At 41.2% G+C, this 18191-nt stretch overlaps 1 protein-coding gene across 1 annotated transcript; it reads right to left on the reverse strand.

The window, feature by feature from the left end:
* Nucleotides 1–11: 11 nt before the first annotated feature.
* On the reverse strand, nt 12–18087 carry LOC134212548 (uncharacterized). Its single transcript, XM_062690526.1, has 3 exons — nt 17849–18087; nt 1717–1875; nt 12–748 (listed from the first exon to the last, which is right to left on the reverse strand). The coding sequence occupies exons 1-3, from the start codon at nt 17907–17909 to the stop codon at nt 510–512; spliced, it is 459 nt and encodes a 152-aa protein (XP_062546510.1). The 5' UTR covers nt 17910–18087; the 3' UTR covers nt 12–509.
* Nucleotides 18088–18191: the final 104 nt, after the last annotated feature.

Raw genomic sequence — 18191 nt, forward strand, 5'->3', positions numbered from 1 at the left:
TGTAACATCTTTTGCCATCTTTGTATGTACGATTTTCTCGATTTCCTTGCAGTAAATTTTAATGTTATCATCTTTTTTTAAAGACTTTATTGAAATGTTTTTCAAAAACATTTGAGAGTTCATCACCAGATATTATCATCTGTCAAACAGACGTAATTACAAGAGGAGTACTTAAAAATCCTAATTTACAGTTCTTTACTAGAAACTTCTCTCGGTGTTTTCCGTTATTGAATACACATATGTACCTTTAAGATTTTATCCACAGTCATGTGATAAGGCATTTATTAGTGTGATATGTATACAAAGTCTGTTATGAATATATTGGAATGATTCTTGAAAAATAGATTATAATAATTATCATAGAATTGTCCAACTTTTGCGCTTTTCAATTACGGAACTAGTTTTGTGCCTACATACAGAACATAAGGCACTGATTATATTTTATTGATTGTAGAATTGTTATTAAAAAAATAAGAATGAGAAAAAAAACATTTGCTACGCAGATCCTACTAACCAAAATCTCCAATCATGTATGTTATAAAGCAACATAGAATGAATGAGCTAACCAATAAATGACTCAAAGGCACTTTATCTAAGGCACTATTGCAACCATCCTTACTGTTGCACGTGCAATATTCAACAAAAATATTGAAGGTTCCACTGCGCATCAAGCAATAGCGCTCATCGCCCCCTATGCCGGGCTCTCCGATGAAAGCACAGCTGCGGATGTAACGCCATTCTCCGTTCACTGGAAAAGTTGTTTTAGGATCTCATTTTAAATCACCTGAATATTTGTCAATTATCGTGCATATACTCACTAGAGTGGGGCGCAGTTGTATGGAAAAACGCAAACTTCGTCCGATCAAGTGAGATCAAGGTTTTTCTGAATCGTTTTGGGACCCCAATCAACTGTGCAAAATATGGACTCGATTGGTTGCAACCTCGCATGCCGCATCGCGTTTTAAATTTACATGGAGATTAGTATGGGAAAACGTACTTTTTTACATTTTTGCACTTAGCGGCTTCAATTTATCATCAATCACGTGACTCAATATGTTAGCATATAGTTTGGAAGATGCCGAAACACTTTGCCGAAGAAGGTACGTAGCTGGAAGGTCTACAAAAAATGTTATTACGTTTTGAAAATTGATTGCTCAAACCATATGCAAGAAATCAATGTTTCTGCCAGCACTACCGGACAACTTATGGTTATCGAAAGGCAAAACCCATCTTCCTTCTTATCGGATTTTTTTCTTTGTGAAATTATTCCGGATAGCTCCCATTAGCTCTAAAGCCCAATTATTTTATTTATTTTGAAATAACACTCAGTTAAATTATTCGTCTACGTACTACGGCAGTGCAAGCAGAATAAACGATTTTTTGCATATGGTTTGAACACTCAATGTTCGAAACGTTGTAACTTTTTTCGTGGACGTTCCAGCAACGTGCCTTCTTCAGCAAAGTTTTTCGGCATCCTTTGGGTTATACTTTAACGCAATGTGCCACTTGGTTTACGATGAACTGAAACCTCTAGTAGTAGAAATGCAAAAATATACGTTCTCCCATACTAATTTCCATACAAACTTCAAACGCGATGCGGAAAGCGAGGGAGCAACCAATCGGTCCCAAATTTTGCACAGTTGTTCAGGACCCAGAATGGTTTCGAAAAACCATTGATTTGAAAAAATGACCATGACGCCCCACTCTAATACTCACCTTTCTGTCGAACCTTCCGACATAGGGTGGCCCTCACTTCCGACAAGTGGGCCAACGATTTTCTGCTGCAATCCGAAAGGGGAACCGAAGTATTGTCAAACGGATCGCTGCATTTTGGATCCAAGTCCGAACGACATTCCCAGCATTTGATTCCGGAAGCTACGGGTAATCAAAATAAATTTAAAGCATAAATGACTTTAACTTAAACTTTGTTTCGACAACTGTTGATAGAAAGTTTAAAAGTTTACAAGTTTTGTTGTAAACATGTAGGTATAAAGTGGTATAAATAACGATTATTATTTTTTCAGGCTAAGGCCGAAGTGGCCTGTGTGGTATATAAGAGTCTTCTCCATTCGGCTCGGTCCATGGCTACACGTCGCCAACCACGCAGTCTACGGAGGGTCCGCAAGTCATCTTCCACCTGATCGATCCACCTTGCCCGCTGTGCACCTCGCCTTCTTGTACCCGTCGGATCGTTGTCGAGAACCATTTTCACCGGGTTATTGTCCGGTATAAATAACGATTACTCCGATTTAAACCAAGCAATAAGGAAATTAATGATATTATGATTATTCTAAATATTGTTGTTTGTTCCGTAGATACAAAAAGGTATGCATAATACGCATTTGACATCGGTAGTCAGCCAATCAATTAGAAAAAGCATTCAAATATTCAAATAAAGGTTCTTTCTAGGTTCGTCGCTTAATTAATTTTATGCTTCCCGTTTTCGACCGCATGGACTGCCAAATCCCAATTTTGAAAATTAACATACTCGGCGTATCTACGGTGTTATCACAGATAACAGATATTGAGGCTGGCATTCTATACGTGTGTAAACATCGGCAACCGTCAATTCAAATATATTTTTAAATGGGGACCGCGTTTGGCAATCGATTGGATCATTGTTATTGAAAACGCAGCCCGAATGCGGCTGTCAAATCCATTGGCTGCGTTCGACGGTTGTTAATCAGCTGCGTCCGTATGTACTGCCGCAATCAGTTGAGTAGATGGCAGTAGTGGGCCAATTCAAAAGTATACACAGGATTTTCAATAAAATTTGTTCCAGCCTAAATATCTGTTAACTGTGGTGTTATCAAATCTTACCTTGTGAATCGAGAGCTTTGCGTACGAATTGATACAGCGGAATCGCTTCACTTACACTTCCGGTTCCCACAAGGCAGCAATATAGGACCTTTGCTGTTCATTTTGTTTCTGAACGAAGTTTCATTGATTCATCCGCCACCATTTGGTATGGATTTAGTTATTAGCTTCGAAAATTTGGTACTCCACTAATTCTTTTTCCACAAGAAAGGCGATAAAAATAACGTTGCTAATTAGGCCGTAACAAATATTTAAAATCTATTTTTTTTGCCAAAAAATAATATTTTGAGGGGGCAACAAAATAAAATTCGAATAATTTTGAGGATTTTCAAAACATTCTTTAACAAATCCGAGGAGTTTTTTTTTTATTTTATTTTTTTTTCATTTTAATATTTATTTTTTATTATCCCCACCACCTTGACCTTTCGGATACCAGTAGGACAAAATGTTAATTAAATATTTGTAACGGCCTTACAGAGGATAGCATCATTGTGCGCCTGCTCTAAACCTCTCTAAACTATTTGAGATTGTTATAGTCGTATTTCCTGTGCCCAGCACGGGTTCTATCCGAGAAGGTCGGTCAATACTTACCTTGTTGAGTTTTCTTCTGTGTGCATACGCTCTATAAATGTGGGTTTGCAAGTCGATGCTGTTTATACCGATTTCAAAGCTGTTTTCGATCAGGTAAATCATCACGTCCTATTACACAGGCTTTAAACGTTAGGTGTTTCACTAGCAATCGTCAATTGGCTAAGATCATACCTTTCAGGAAGGTCTATGAAAGTGAAATTTGGTTCGACAGAATCCGAACCTCTTTGCCTTTCTCGTATACTAAGTATACGTAAAGGCTATATGATCACTCCAAACCCAAACTTTTGATAGAAGGCTCGGAGACCCATAGTGTTATATACCAATCGACTCAGCTCGACGAATTGAGGTAATGTCTGTTTGTAGACACACTTTTTGAAACTTAGCATTGGCCGAATTACTCGCAACAAGTTCCTGTCCCATTGTTAGCAGTTACAGTAATTTACTGTTTTGTACATCTCTTTGACTTTTTTGTAGACATGTGTCAATAGCTATATATTAGTAAACTTCATCAGGACTATACTGCCCCCACTCGCATATCAGTCCCATACTGTTTTTTCGCATACTGAGATAGATAGCCATTGAAGTTCCAAATCGCATCTTCCATATGAAACTTCAAAAAAATCTAATAAATTGGAACATCGTCGTAGCTTGCTGAAATTTTGCTGAGTTGTTCATCATTTGATAGATTACCGTGAAGCGATTTAGTTTGATCGAAACATTGTTTAGTTTTGGGTAAACAGGTTAGGTAAATTCTTAGTGGAACTGTTATGCGGGTACTTTCAATATGGGACGCACATGACTTGGTTCTTTTTCACTCATGGGACATACAACAAGAAATGGACCCTATTCATTAGGTCATGGTTTCCCAAACTGTGGGTCCCGACCCCCAGGTGGGTCGCGAGCGGATTGTTGGTGGGTCGCGTAGAACAAATAATTGCAGCTCGGATGCCGAACCTTTTGATCATTTTTTTTTCAGGAACTTAACTTCTCATTTTTTTTTAAATAGTCATAACCACGCTATTTTAGAAAACATTTATGCCTAATAGACGTCCCCTTAATGAAGTAAAATAAATACGCTAACATTTAGACAAACAATATCATGTTCGTCATTTTTTGCATTTGTGCATGTAAGCTAACGTTAAATTTTTTTAGAAGGAAGAAGCCGAAACAGATAACATTCTGATTCAATTAATGTTTAATACTACTTGGTTAAATGCATTTTTTCATAAGTGGGTCGCGAGACATATAGAATTTTGCTAGGTGGGTCGCATATCCAAAAGTTTGGGAAGCTCTGCATTAGGTTAACTCAAAGTCAGATGGAGTAACAAGTCAGATGGAGGTAACAATAAAATTAATACAATAAAAAAAAAGAAAAAATTAAGACTCCAAGAAAAAAGATAAAAAGGATTATAAACAACGTGTTGATGTGGTGAAAACTTTGGTCTGTATCGTTTCAGACAAGTTTGAACATCTTATGCATATTCATAGAGGAGTAATTCTCGCTGAGACCGGGCCACTATTTGCACGAGGTTTTTAAAAATTCCTAAATTTATGTTCATTCGAAAGCTTTTGGCGAGTTAATTAAGGATCCGAGTTAAATTCTTCAGAGAAATGAACCCCTCGTTAGTTATACACGAAATCACGTTTATGGACCCCTCGATTTTTGTCAATTCTTGACTCACCAAAACTATCACAACTCCAACATTTCGCAACCGATCGTAGAGATCAGCATATCGTTGGAAAGAGGAAGAGTGTATCCTAAATTTGCAATATTAAAAATCTAAGCAGCCATGTTTGATTTGGCCGCCATCTTAGATTTATTTTTGAAAACTATTTTTCCGCCAGGTTCGCAATCACAGATTTTAAATATTAATACATCTATGGAAAGCTTAGCTTATATAGTGCATTGTGTCCAAAAATTTCAGGTGTATGTTTTTCTATCAAAATTTATGTACGATTTACCAATACCAAAATTCTTGAATTATTTATTACAATAACTTGAATACGGCTCCGTCATGCTCAAATCTTTTTAGCCCTTCAAATAAAATACTGTTGTAGATATGCTTTTCATTTTTGAAACATATTTGGCTAAGAGTAGCGTATGAAATCAAAGAACTGACATAAAAATAATGTTCGTTGGTCAGATGGGCCTTCAAAAATAATTTGGTAAATCATACATAACTTTTGATAGAAAAACATACACCTGAGATTTTTAGACACAATGCACAATATAAGTTAAGCTTTCCATCGATGTATTAATATTCAACATCGGTGGTTGCCAGGCGGAAAAATAGTTTTCAAAAGAAATCCAAGATGGCGGCCAAATTCAACATGGCTGCCGAGTATAACTAACTAGAGGTTCATCTTTCTGAAGAATTTAACTCGGATCCTTAATATACTCGCCGATAATTAGTTATCCATTATTTAGCTCCATTAGAAAAAGTGAGGAAATTCCCTTCACATTCACTCAAATTTTACGATTTGCGATTTTTCCATCTCATCCGTAAGATTGCAGTTCAATACATTAAGAAAAAAACAAACTACCATGCGTTCACCATTACATGCAATTGAGTCATTTTACATCACCATTCGGGCGTTTTGCCACACGTCTATTTTTCAAATATTTTTTTAAATGCGTTAGATAGTCATGAAAACCTTATTGTTTTGAATAGGAGATCATTGTTAAATGTAGCTGGTTTTGTAAATTTTGCATCTACACGTTGAAATGTTTCGGTATTCTTGTTTGTATTGGTGAAAACATCGAAAAGCTGGGGGGTGCATTTTGGACCGTTCTCGCTTATATACCGATGCTGAGGACATTGTCAAAGGCCTGATCGATTAGGTAGACACTTAGGCCTGAACTTAAAAATCGTTTCGGACAGTTTAGAACATCTCTTAATCATGGAAATCGGTTCTCGTAGTGCGTTTGTAACTGATTGGACGTATAGTAATGCTGAGACCATTTCATAAATTCCAGTTGATCTGGTCTACTTTGGTAAGAACTCGGAAATTTCATAAACAAGGAAATTGATCAATATTGGAGCGTACAGGCTGACTCAACTTGATAAAAACTAGAATTTATTCGTCCAGAAAATCATTTTCATTTCATTTCATTTATTTAGTCTACATCTAAACAGATAACACTGAATCAACAATTTGACGCCACAATACACGGTTCGAGGCCGCATCTCTCCATCCTCGGATACGCCCCACGCTCGCCAAGTCGTTCTGCACCTGGTCTGCCCATCTCGCTCGCTGCGCTCCACGTCGTCTCGTACCTGCCGGATCGGAAGCGAACACCATCTTTGCAGGGTTGCTGTCCGGCATTCTTGCAACATGCCCTACCCATCGTACCCTTCCGGCTTTAGCTACCTTCTGGATACTGGGTTCGCCGTAGAGCTGGGCGAGCTCGTGGTTCATTCTTCGCCGCCACACACCGTCTTCTTGCACACCGCCAAAGATGGTCCTAAGCACCCGTCTCTCGAATACTCCGAGTGCTTGCAAGTCCTCCTCGAGCATTGTCCATGTTTCATGTCCGTAGAGGACTACCGGTCTTATTAACGTCTTGTACATGGCACATTTGGTGCGGTGGCGAATCTTTTTCGACCAGAAAATCGTTGTAACTAAATTTTCAATTGACCATATCGATTTTCTCAGTGCATTACAAATCACTTAGCCATCCTTCATAGTTTCTGTACATTAGAAATATTGTGTCTAGGGGTGCACAATTTTTCGCTAGAGGTGTTGAGAGTTAAGGCAAAGGATTTAGAAAAATGCAATTTTTGTGATGTCTTCATATTTCATTATCGAAAATGATATGTATCGATCTATTGATGACGGAAATAATGAATTATATTTTTTATTCAAACCAAGCCCAAAGTGGCCTGTGCGGTACATAAGAGTCTTCTCCATTCGGCTCGGTCCATGGTTATACATCGCCAACCACGCAGTCTACAGAGGGTCCGCAAGTCATCTTCCACCTAATCGATCCACCTTGCCCGCAGCGCACCTCACCTTCTTGTGTCCGTCGGATCGTTGTCGAGAACCATTTTCACCGGGTTATTGTCCGACATTCTGACGACGTGCCCGGCCCACCGCAGTCGTCCGATTTTCGCGGTGTGAACGATGGAACAGTGAACAGTGGTTCTCCCAACAGCTGATGCAACTCGTGGTTCATTCGCCTCCTCCACGTACCGTCCGCCATCTGCACCCCACCATAGATGGTACGCAGTACTTTCCTTCAGAAAACTCCGAGTGCGCGTTGGTCCTCCACAAGCATCGTCCAGGTCTCGTGTCCGTAGAGGACTACCGGTCTAATGAGCGTTTTGTAGATTGTCAGTTTGGTGCGGCGAACTCTATTCGATCGGAGCGTCTTGCGGAGTCCAAAGTATGTACGATTTACAGCCACTATGCGTCTCCGAATTTCTCTGCTGGTATCATTTTCGGCAGTCACCAGTGAGCCCAAGTACATAAATTCTTCTACCAACTCGATTTCGTCACCACCGATGCCAACTCGCGGTGGGTGGCTCACATTGTCTTCTCTTGAACCTTTTCCTATCATGTACTTCGTCTTCGACGTGTTGATGACTAGTCCGATCCGCTTGGCTTCCTTCTTCAGTCTGATGTAGGCTTCCTCCATCTTCTCAAAGTTACGTGCCATAATATCTATGTCGTCGGCGAAGCCAAATAGCTGGACGGACTTATTGAAAATTGTACCACTCGTGTTAATCCCTGCTCTTCGTATTACCCTTTCCAAAGCGATGTTGAATAGCAGACACGAAAGACCATCACCTTGCCGTAACCCTCTGCGGGTTTCGAAGGGACTCGAGAATGCCCCTGAAACTCGAACTACGCACATCACCCGATCCATCGTCGCTTTGATCAATCGTGTCAGTTTATCCGGAAATCCGTTTTTGTGCATTAGCTGCCATAGCTGGTCCCGATCGATTGTATCATATGCGGCTTTGAAGTCGATGAATAGATGATGTGTGGGCACGTTGTATTCGCGGCATTTCTGCAATACCTGACGTATGGCGAACACCTGGTCTGTGGTAGAGCGTTCACCCATAAATCCCGCCTGGTACTGCCCCACGAACTCTCTTGCAATTGGTGTTAGTCGACGGCATAAAATTTGGGAGAGTACCTTGTAGGCGGCGTTCAGCAATGTGATTGCGCGGTAGTTGTTACAATCCAGCTTATCGCCCTTTTTGTAGATGGGACACACGACACCTTCCATCCACTCCTGCGGCAGAACCTCATCCTCCCAAACCTTGGTAATCACCCAATGCAGCGCTCTAGCCAGTGCTTCACCACCGTGTTTAAACAGCTCTCCTGATAGTTGGTCAACTCCAGAGGCTTTGTTGTTTTTCAGCCGGCCGATCTCCTCCTGGATTTCCTGGAGATTCGGAGCCGGAAGTCGCATGTCCTGCGCGCGTGCTCCTAGGTTCATTACCATACCGCCACCGTTGTCTGCCATATCGCCATTCAGGTGCTCTTCGTAGTGCTGCCGCCACCTTTGGATCACCTCACGCTCGTTCGTAAGAAGGTTCCCGTTTATGTCTTTACACATATCGGGCTGTGGCACGTGGCCCTTACGTGAACGGTTCAACTTCTCATAGAACTTTCGTGCGTTATTAGCGCGGTACAGTTCCTCCGTCTCTTCACGGTCTCGATCTTCCTGCTGGCGCTTTTTCCTCCGGAAAATCGTGTTTTGTCTGTTCCGCGCCCGTTTGTATCGTGCCTCGTTCGCCCTCGTGCGGTGTTGCAGCAATCTCGCCCATGCTGCATTCTTCTCCTCAACTAACTGCTCACATTCGCCGTCATACCAGTCGTTTCTCTGATCCGGAGCCACCGTGCCTAGTGCAGCGGTTGCGGTGCTTCCAATGGCGGATCGAATATCTCTCCAGCCATCTTCAAGAGATGCTGCGCCTAGCTGCTCTTCCGTTGGGAGTGCCACTTCCAGCTGCTGCGCGTAGTCTTGGGCTAGTCTACCGTCTTGTAGCCGCCCAATGTTAAGCCGCGGCGGACGACTCCGACGCGTGTTGATCACCGTCGAGAGTTTTGAGCGCAGACATACTGCGACGAGGTAGTGGTCGGATTCAATATTCGCACTGCGGTAAGTGCGTACGTTCGTGATGTCGGAGAAGAAGTTACCGTCGATTAGAACGTGGTCGATTTGGTTTTCCGTTACTTGATTAGGTGATTTCCATGTGGCCTTGTGGATATTCTTGCGGGGGAAGAAAGTGCTTCGGACTACCATTCCACGGGAGGCTGCAAAGTTTATGCATCGTTGGCCGTTGTCGTTCGATATGGTATGCAGACTATCCGGTCCGATGACCGGTCTATACATTGTCTCCCTTCCTCCCTTTTCGTTCATGTCACCGATGACGATTTTGACGTCCCGCAGTGGGCATCCATCGTATGTCTGCTCCAGCTGCGCATAGAACGCTTCTTTCTCGTCGTCGGATCTCCTTTCGTGTGGGCAGTGCACGTTGATGATGCTATAGTTGAAGAAACGGCCTTTTATCCTCAGCTTGCACATCCTTGCGTTGATTGGCTGCCACCCAATCACGCGTTGGCGCATCTTTCCCAGCACTATGAAGCCGGTTCCCAGCTCGTTTGTGGTGCCACAGCTTTGGTAGAAGGTAGCCGCTCGATGCCCGCTTTTCCACACTTTCTGTCCTGTCCAGCAGATTTCCTGCAGCGCTACGACATCGAAGTTGCGGGGATGTAATTCATCGTAGATTATCCTGTCGCAACCTGCGAAGCCTAGCGACTTGCAGTTCCATGTTCCAAGCTTCCAATCGTGATCCTTTATTCGTCGCCTAGGTCGTTGCCGATTATATCGAGTCGCATTATCTCTTATATTGTTCGTAATGATTGGTTTTCTAGGCGGCTTATTGGGCCTGCGCAAACCTCCTGTCTCGTCGGAGGGCCGTCGTGTCAGTTTTCGATGCAAAACTGATTATGCGCTTTCTTGCACTAGCACTGCACCAATGGCATTCGGTGAAGCATCGGTGTAAAATATGGTTTCATCATTTTCCGAAAAATAACCCAATGAAACAGTGGAACGGATTATTTGTTGCTTCAAATTATTGAACGCTCTTTCTTGCTGTTCATTCCAATACCAAGCTTTAGATCCCACAACCCACCATAAAGGACTTGAGATTTCAGCAAAACCCCTTATGTAAGGGCTAACAAACGATGCCAAACCAAGAAAACTACGCAGTTCCGAGATCGTTGTAGGACGTCGAAATTTTGCTATGGCTCCGATTTTTGCCTCTTCAATATGGAACCCATCTGCATCTAACTTATGCCCGAGAAAAATTACTTCCGTTTTGTCATACTCACACTTTTCTGTATTAAGCGTCAAGTTGTTGTCTTTGAAGATCTGGAGCACCTGGGCAACTGTTTCACGTAGTTTTTCTAAACTGTAGATTATTTTGGGTTCAATGCCCTCCAGTATTCGAGTCATCTCGCGTTGAAAAATCTCCGGCGCACAGTTCACCCCGAACATTAAACGAGTGAAGCGAAACATACCGTTTTCGGCCAGAAACGTTGATAAGTCCCTTGATTCTTCGTTTAGTTCCAAATGATAGTAGGCACTTTTTAGGTCTAGCTTCGTGAAGTATCGAGCTCCTTGCAATTTAATTTTCATCCCGTCGAGCACTGGCAACCGGAAGTATTCTCTCTTTATAGCTCTATTAGGGGCCCTCATGTTTACGACCAACCGAAAATCATCCTTTCCTTTTGACACTGCAGACATGCCACTTATCCATTGTGGTGCTGCTACCACTCTCTCAATTATGCCACATGATTCCATCTCCATAAGCCGTCGTCGGGCACCTTCTCGATAAGCTGCAGGTATGTTGAAGTATGCGTTACGCGTAGGAGGCACACTCTTGTCGATGCTGAATCTCACTTTGACGCCAGGCATCTTCGGGAATATTCCGTTGTCAACTACTTCGCATTTACGTATTTGCGCCCCAACGAATAATAAGCCTAAGTCGCTGGCTGTCGATCTGCCCAGTAAAGACCGTTTTCCATCCTTCACCACCAGAAAATCTGCATCCACCGAGTTTGATGATCCCGTCGCTGCTATAGTTGCTCTGAAAGCAAAATCTATCTTCATCGGAACACTGGCAGCATAAGCTCGTAGTCCTATATTCGAGTTAATTGCGATAGGTTTCAGCTCTACTGATCCCGATTCAAACTCATTTTTCAGATATTGCCAGTCATGGCCTCTAACTACGTTGACATCCGCCCCTAAATCGATTAAGAACTTTAAGGGATTAGAGGATCCCACACGACAGTCGATCAGAACGTCCTCAAGCGAAAGTGCGTTAAGCTGTTAAAATAAAACATTGTTTTTCAACTCGTAACTGGTATGTATTGTATTTCAATTAATTGATTAATACAGTTTAATTTAAGTTTACTTTACCTCCTCATCTTTCGTGACCACTTTCACTTCTTCCGGCATGCCCTTGGGTAGATCGTAAGTTTGCGTTGCATTGATACGGGCTGATCTGCATACTACAGCAAAGTGGCCAAATTTACCATACGCGTTGCATTTGAGCTTCAGAGCTGGACAAGGGCGATTCCGATGCATCCATTTGTTACATCGGGTGCACAATTCCGGACGGATGTTGGATCGAAGTCATTCGCGACGGTACTGCTTACTTTGCAGTTCGTTGGATGCGCTTCTGTTTTCTCGCTTCACTGTAAACCTTGACACACGACTGCGGACTTGATTGATTACTTCATGGTGGTTCATCGATGCTGTTCTGGTAGTTTCCCCTTGGTACGCTTCGTCTCGAGTTGCAGCCTGCACGATAACGTTGGTTTCGTGACCAAAAGTCCTGGCAGTCTTGGCTAGCTCCCTGTTTGTCATGCCCTTCATGAGTTGAGCACGAACGAAACGCTCCTGGTCGACAGCACTGTATCTACACAAGCGAACTTTCTCCATCAACCTTGCGTGGAAGCTCATTACCGATTCTCCAATACCTTGCTGCATGCATGAGAAAGCTTCATGCTCTGCAGCGGTATCGGTCATGGAGCGCAAGTGGTCTTCAATGTTCCTAATGAAGACAGTATAGCACTCTTTATCATTTAGGTTCGGACGAAGCTTGGCTGCTCTTACTATGCCCTGTAGTTGATCGCCCATAGACAGAAAAAGTAATTGGGATCGTCGTACGGGATCGATGGCGTTGGACAGTGAGGCAGCAATTTCGAAATTCTCGATGTATTTCGACCATTCCTCCCACATTTTGTTCGCTGGTATATTTTTAGGAAAAGGCTTCATCTGGTCCCATCTTACGCTTGGTCCTTCCGACTGTGACAATGACATTGTTCGATAGTTGTTCCAGCTCTCCTCAGCATCGGTAGGCCCAGCATTTTGTTTGCGTTGACCTCCAGAGCTTGACATCTCAGCGATGGTTTTCTGTAGATCAGCGATCGTCTGTTTCAATATTTCGTTCTCCCGATTCGGATCAGATTCGGACCAGCTGGTGAGCATTTTCGTCGCTTTGCTCTACCTCGTCATCATAAATGGCCGGAGCCCGAACAAACCGTCCAACGTCCGAGTGCCTTATTGTGTCCCACTCGTGATCGGAGCCATCGTACTCTCCTTCGTTGAACTGATATACGCGTACGTATTTTCCTTCACCTTCCATTCTCTCGCTTGTTTTTAAATAGACAGAATCACCGTCTTCGACCAGAGGTCGCACAGACTGAACACTTAACATCTAGCATGAGACAACGGACAGGACATTTACACAACACCCAGTGGACCAGTGGAGAGCTTTTCCGCTTTACGAAAAGTTTTCTCCTTACCGGGGCGGGAATCGAACCCACACTCCACAGCACATGCGTCTAGACGATTGACGTCGCTAACCGCACGGCCACGAAGCCCACGCCCAACGCCCACTTCAACTATTAACTGTATTCTGGAAATTTTGAAATAAAAAGAACGTGATTCCACTTTAGAATCCTCTGTTCAATGTGTTCTTTGATCAGAAATTTACTTATACCCTACATAGTTCAGTTTTTTCTTTCGAGAACACAGCTTTTGGACTTAGCTTATTCCACTACTACATTAACTAAAAATGTTTCAATCAGGTTTCAATGTTCAAATACTATTTTCTTTATACTATGTTTACTTTCTGATTATGCAAATTAGTTGCATAATTTCGCTTTTTGAATAGTTTTCGTTACATATTTATTTTTACTACTGGCAATTATCTTTCCTGTCTTTTTCATTAAAGGTTTTCATTACCCTTCTGGACAATTATTAATTTTATATGTATAATTATATACGTTTCTAGGTGGTTTTCTTTACACACTTTTTACTGATATTTATCTCGAATCACCTATCATCATTGAAGGTATTCAATACCTTTTTGATATTAAATTTTAATTTGGTGGTTTACCTTACGCACCCATACAGGCGGCCATTTCTTTTGCACTCGCCTTTTCTATATAAGAGTTTCCATTACTCTTGAAGGATTGTTCTCTTATTTCGTGGTTTCCATTACGCACGCCTTTTTTGACTGACACTGACGGTGTTCTTTACTCGTCTGACATAAAACACAGCTATCAGTTTCTCAACAAAAGCTGATATTTTCGTGATGTGTTCCCTGGAGCAGTTTTCCTTACACGTATTTCAAAGGCAGGATAATAATCCAGGCACGCGTCTTTGTGGTGTTCCTTACCAACTCCTCACTTTCAACAATCAACTCACTTTTGCATCACTAAGAACAAGAAAAAAGAATCCTTGCCGAGTGATTCTACATGCGATTTTATTTGTTAATATTGTCCTAGCACGGTCGCCAATGTAAATAACCAGTAGGATCCGGATTTTGAAGTCGTAAGTTTCTAATAACTACTGTTGTAGAATCACTCGACATGAGAGAGAACGATCACACACGAAACACGACTTACCTCACAGAAGTCTGTACTGCAAATGGCGACGAATCATAAGGATTCAAACCACATCCGCTTTAGCGTTGTTTTGCAGTGCGAGCCAGTGGTACCAACATTTCCTCGCAGTGGTACCAATAATGCAAGACAGTGCTACCAATACCATTGTCAGACGAGGGAAAGGATTCTCATGAATCGTAAGGCTAGTAGGCACCTCACAAATTGCAAGGTTTTTAAGCCAAGTAACCATTTTTGCATTAGTGTATCATGAGGCTAACACGATGATACTTTTATGCCCAGGGAAGTCGAGATAATTTTTAAACCGAAAATTTCCTGAGCCGAAACGGGAATCGAACTCAGCCACCTTTGGCATGATCTTGCTTTGTAGCCGCGCATCTTATCGCACGGCTAAGGAAGGCCTCGGAGGATATAATTGGGCTTATACCGCGGCTTGGGGCACCATGAACATCTTGGTTGATTCGGTAGACCATTTGATTCAAACTCCAGGACATTTCAGAGATTCTAGAACATCGTAATTCATTATCACACATGTTTCCTGCACAGTTTACATTTAATTCAACGAGTTCTCAGAAGACATCATGCTTTCAAATACTTTCTGTAACAGTAGTATAAAATGGTTCTACGGGGCACAAAATTATCACCGTAGCCATAGTAGGGATGCTCAAAACTTGTTCTTATGTACCAAGTAATATATTTCATATGTTATTTCAATATTTCCATAATCATTAGATGCATAGATATAATTTTCGGTAATGAAATATGAAAATATCACAAAAATTGCATATTTTTAAATCCGCCAAATTAAGATCTATAGACACAATATTTTGTAATGTACAAAAATTAAAATAGGTGGCTAAAAGGTTGGTTAAAAAAAACCTGAGAATATCAGTTGAAAAACCACTGAGATTTGATCATTTGGAAGTTACAACGATTTTCTGCACGAATGTTTTTGCGTAAGTTGATAAAAGTGATGGGTCTCCAGTTAGCATTGAAAGCAAAGGCATAGGATTGCCAATCCGGTAATGGCGAGTTCGATTCCCGGTCTAGAATATTTTTGGGTGGGAAACATTCTCGACTCTCTGAGCATCTGTTGTACTTGCTATACAAAGTACATACTCATGCAATGGCAGGCACAGACAAGCCTTAAATAAATAACTGAGGAAATGCTAATAGAATACTGAGTTGAAAAAGCAGGCCAAGTTCCAGTTGGAATGTAGAGCCATTGGAGAAGAAGTGCCGAATGACATGAACCCTCCAAACTGTCTTGAACTCCGTCCAATCGAAATCTATTGGGTCAATATGAAGCGCGAACTTCGGAAGACCAAAGATAAGGCGAAGGAAGAGTCAGAAATAATGAAAAATATGACCAAAGGAAAGGCGAAGAAAGAAACTGAAATTATGAAGAACTGGCAGAAAAACTGAGAAAAGCGTAACGGAAACGACTGCACAAGTTCTAATGGAGGGCATTTATCCAAAATATCGTGAATTTGGCTCAAATGCATCCTAAAATTGAACCGATACGTATAAGTTGTAATAAATCCATATCCTGACCTACTGTAAAAGTTTGGTTTTATTTTGATAACTGTTGCCGATTTGCCAATCAATGTAAAGTGGCACAATAATTAACGACTCACCCTTCAGCGTGTGGTCCAATAATCAATTTTAAAAACTGCGAGCAAATTGATAACAGCCATCTAACTATCTCTCCATTTGTTCATTTCTGTTTTTGATCAAGATTGTATGACTAACTAATGTAAATATACAAATAAGGCAATTTTTCGATCGTAAATGCCACCCATCTTATCCATACAGTCCGCTTTTTGATTCCCCAGGATCGAACGATGCAAAGTAACCCAAGTGATTACGTACATATAACCGTTTAAAAAACACTCAAAGCTATCCGTATCTCGTTCAGAATATACGCTGTTAACCCGTAACAGTTATCACGAAACTTAGACTATCCGTAAACATAAAGTGGTGATGATGGGGTTGCGATTTGCTTAAGTGAATATTTTATATCTCAAGAGTATACACGAAACTTGGCCATTTAAACTTCAAATGGACACTATGAAAGACGTTGAAAAAACCGAAACCAGTGGAGCCATTTTGATCAGTGAATAAGCTTCTCTCCTCGCTCTCATGCCCATATTTGCCCATCCTCCGCACGAAAGAATTCTGCTATTCCGTGAACCATCAAATTAAAAGTTACATAGGAACAATATAGAGGTCTAAGAAGTCAGTCATTGGTATCAATCGAAAATGGGGTTACCTCCAGCGTTGATGAAAACTCCAGTGTTGAAAACTCATGATACGAGTTTTAGGAATTTGCTCGAGCAGCTTCTCGTAGTTTTCAATGACCAATGAATTGATAGCTTCCCAACGAATGAAGAAAAATAATGCTCCGAAACAGTCTGTCAAAGGCAATACATAATCATTTAAATACATTTGTTATTAAATGTGAAAAGTTTTGTTTAGTGTCATTTTGATTTAGAAAATGTTTGACAGAATAATGAAAATTTCATAAGTTGGAGGTTAAATTGTCATAGTAAAAATAATGTCTTGTTAATACACGTACATTTTACCTTACGGAAAATTGAACGATGATACTTTTATGTCAAGGAAAGTCGAGACAATTTCCAAACAGAAAACTGCCTAGACCGGCACCGGGAATCGAACCCAGCCACCCTCAACATGGTCAACATGGCTTTGTAGCCGCGCGTCTTACCACATGGCTAAGGAGGGCCCCAGATACATTTACGTAATAAAAATATATGGAAGGCGAGAATCAAACTTCAGAAAAAATATTTTAAGCTCTTTTTAGTGGAATGTATTCAACCGTCTAAGATGAGTTTAGTAATCTCCATTTAATTCCACTAATTAATGTTATCTTCGCAGATACGTATTTCGACCACAACTGGTGGTCGTCTTCAATGCCTCGTACTTGCAGACGTTGTTGGAATTGTAATCTCATTTGGTAATTGTAATCTAATCTTCTCCTACTTCTTCTTTTTGGATTGTTCCACATTCCAACTGGAACTGGGCATGCTTTCAACTTAGGTATTCTATTAGCATCTCATCAGTTATTAATTAAAAGCTTGTCTATGCCCGTCATTACATGAGTATGTATTGGCAAGTACAATAGATACACTAAGCCCAGGATGTCGAGAAAGTTTCCAACCCGAAAACATCCCCATCTCCGAATTGACAATCCTACGCCTTTGCTCGCAAGGCTACTGGAGACCCTGGAGAATTAAAATCTAAAGAAACCGCTGAATATATAAAACTTTGGAATTAAAAGAATTCTGCGGAGCCTCACCAACCGACGGCTGTTACTTTTTTTCCAGAAGAAGCATATACATGCGTACATTTATTGTAGGATATCCTCAGCTGCTGACAACATCCGATTCGAATTGTGACCAATTGGAACTACATGAAAACTTTGGCATAAACATTGGGTGATTTTTTGTTGGCGTTAGATTGCCACTTATGATTAATCACTTACTTGTATGAATTAAAACGCCAATCAATACGATTCCAACAGTAAACTCTAAAGCAAAATGCATTTAATCGACTGATGCTGTTGTCCGTATCGTAAAATATTTCTACCACGAAGGGCTCAAGTCACCGTCGACACTATGCCGCAAACCGAATGTCATATTTGTTCTCAACCAAGGCGTTGCCAAAGTAACACATTTCCTATAATTCCCATTCCACTTTTACAATGCAACAGGTGTGCTCCTCTTGTCATTTTTCATGGTTTAATTTAAAGTCAATTCTCCGAAACATAACATAACGGATCGATTGGTGTGTTTCTTCCCTCGTTTGAGAATAATTCATTTATGCAA

This window comes from Armigeres subalbatus, chromosome 2 (assembly GCF_024139115.2).
Source record: "Armigeres subalbatus isolate Guangzhou_Male chromosome 2, GZ_Asu_2, whole genome shotgun sequence".
NCBI lineage: Eukaryota > Metazoa > Arthropoda > Insecta > Diptera > Culicidae > Armigeres > Armigeres subalbatus.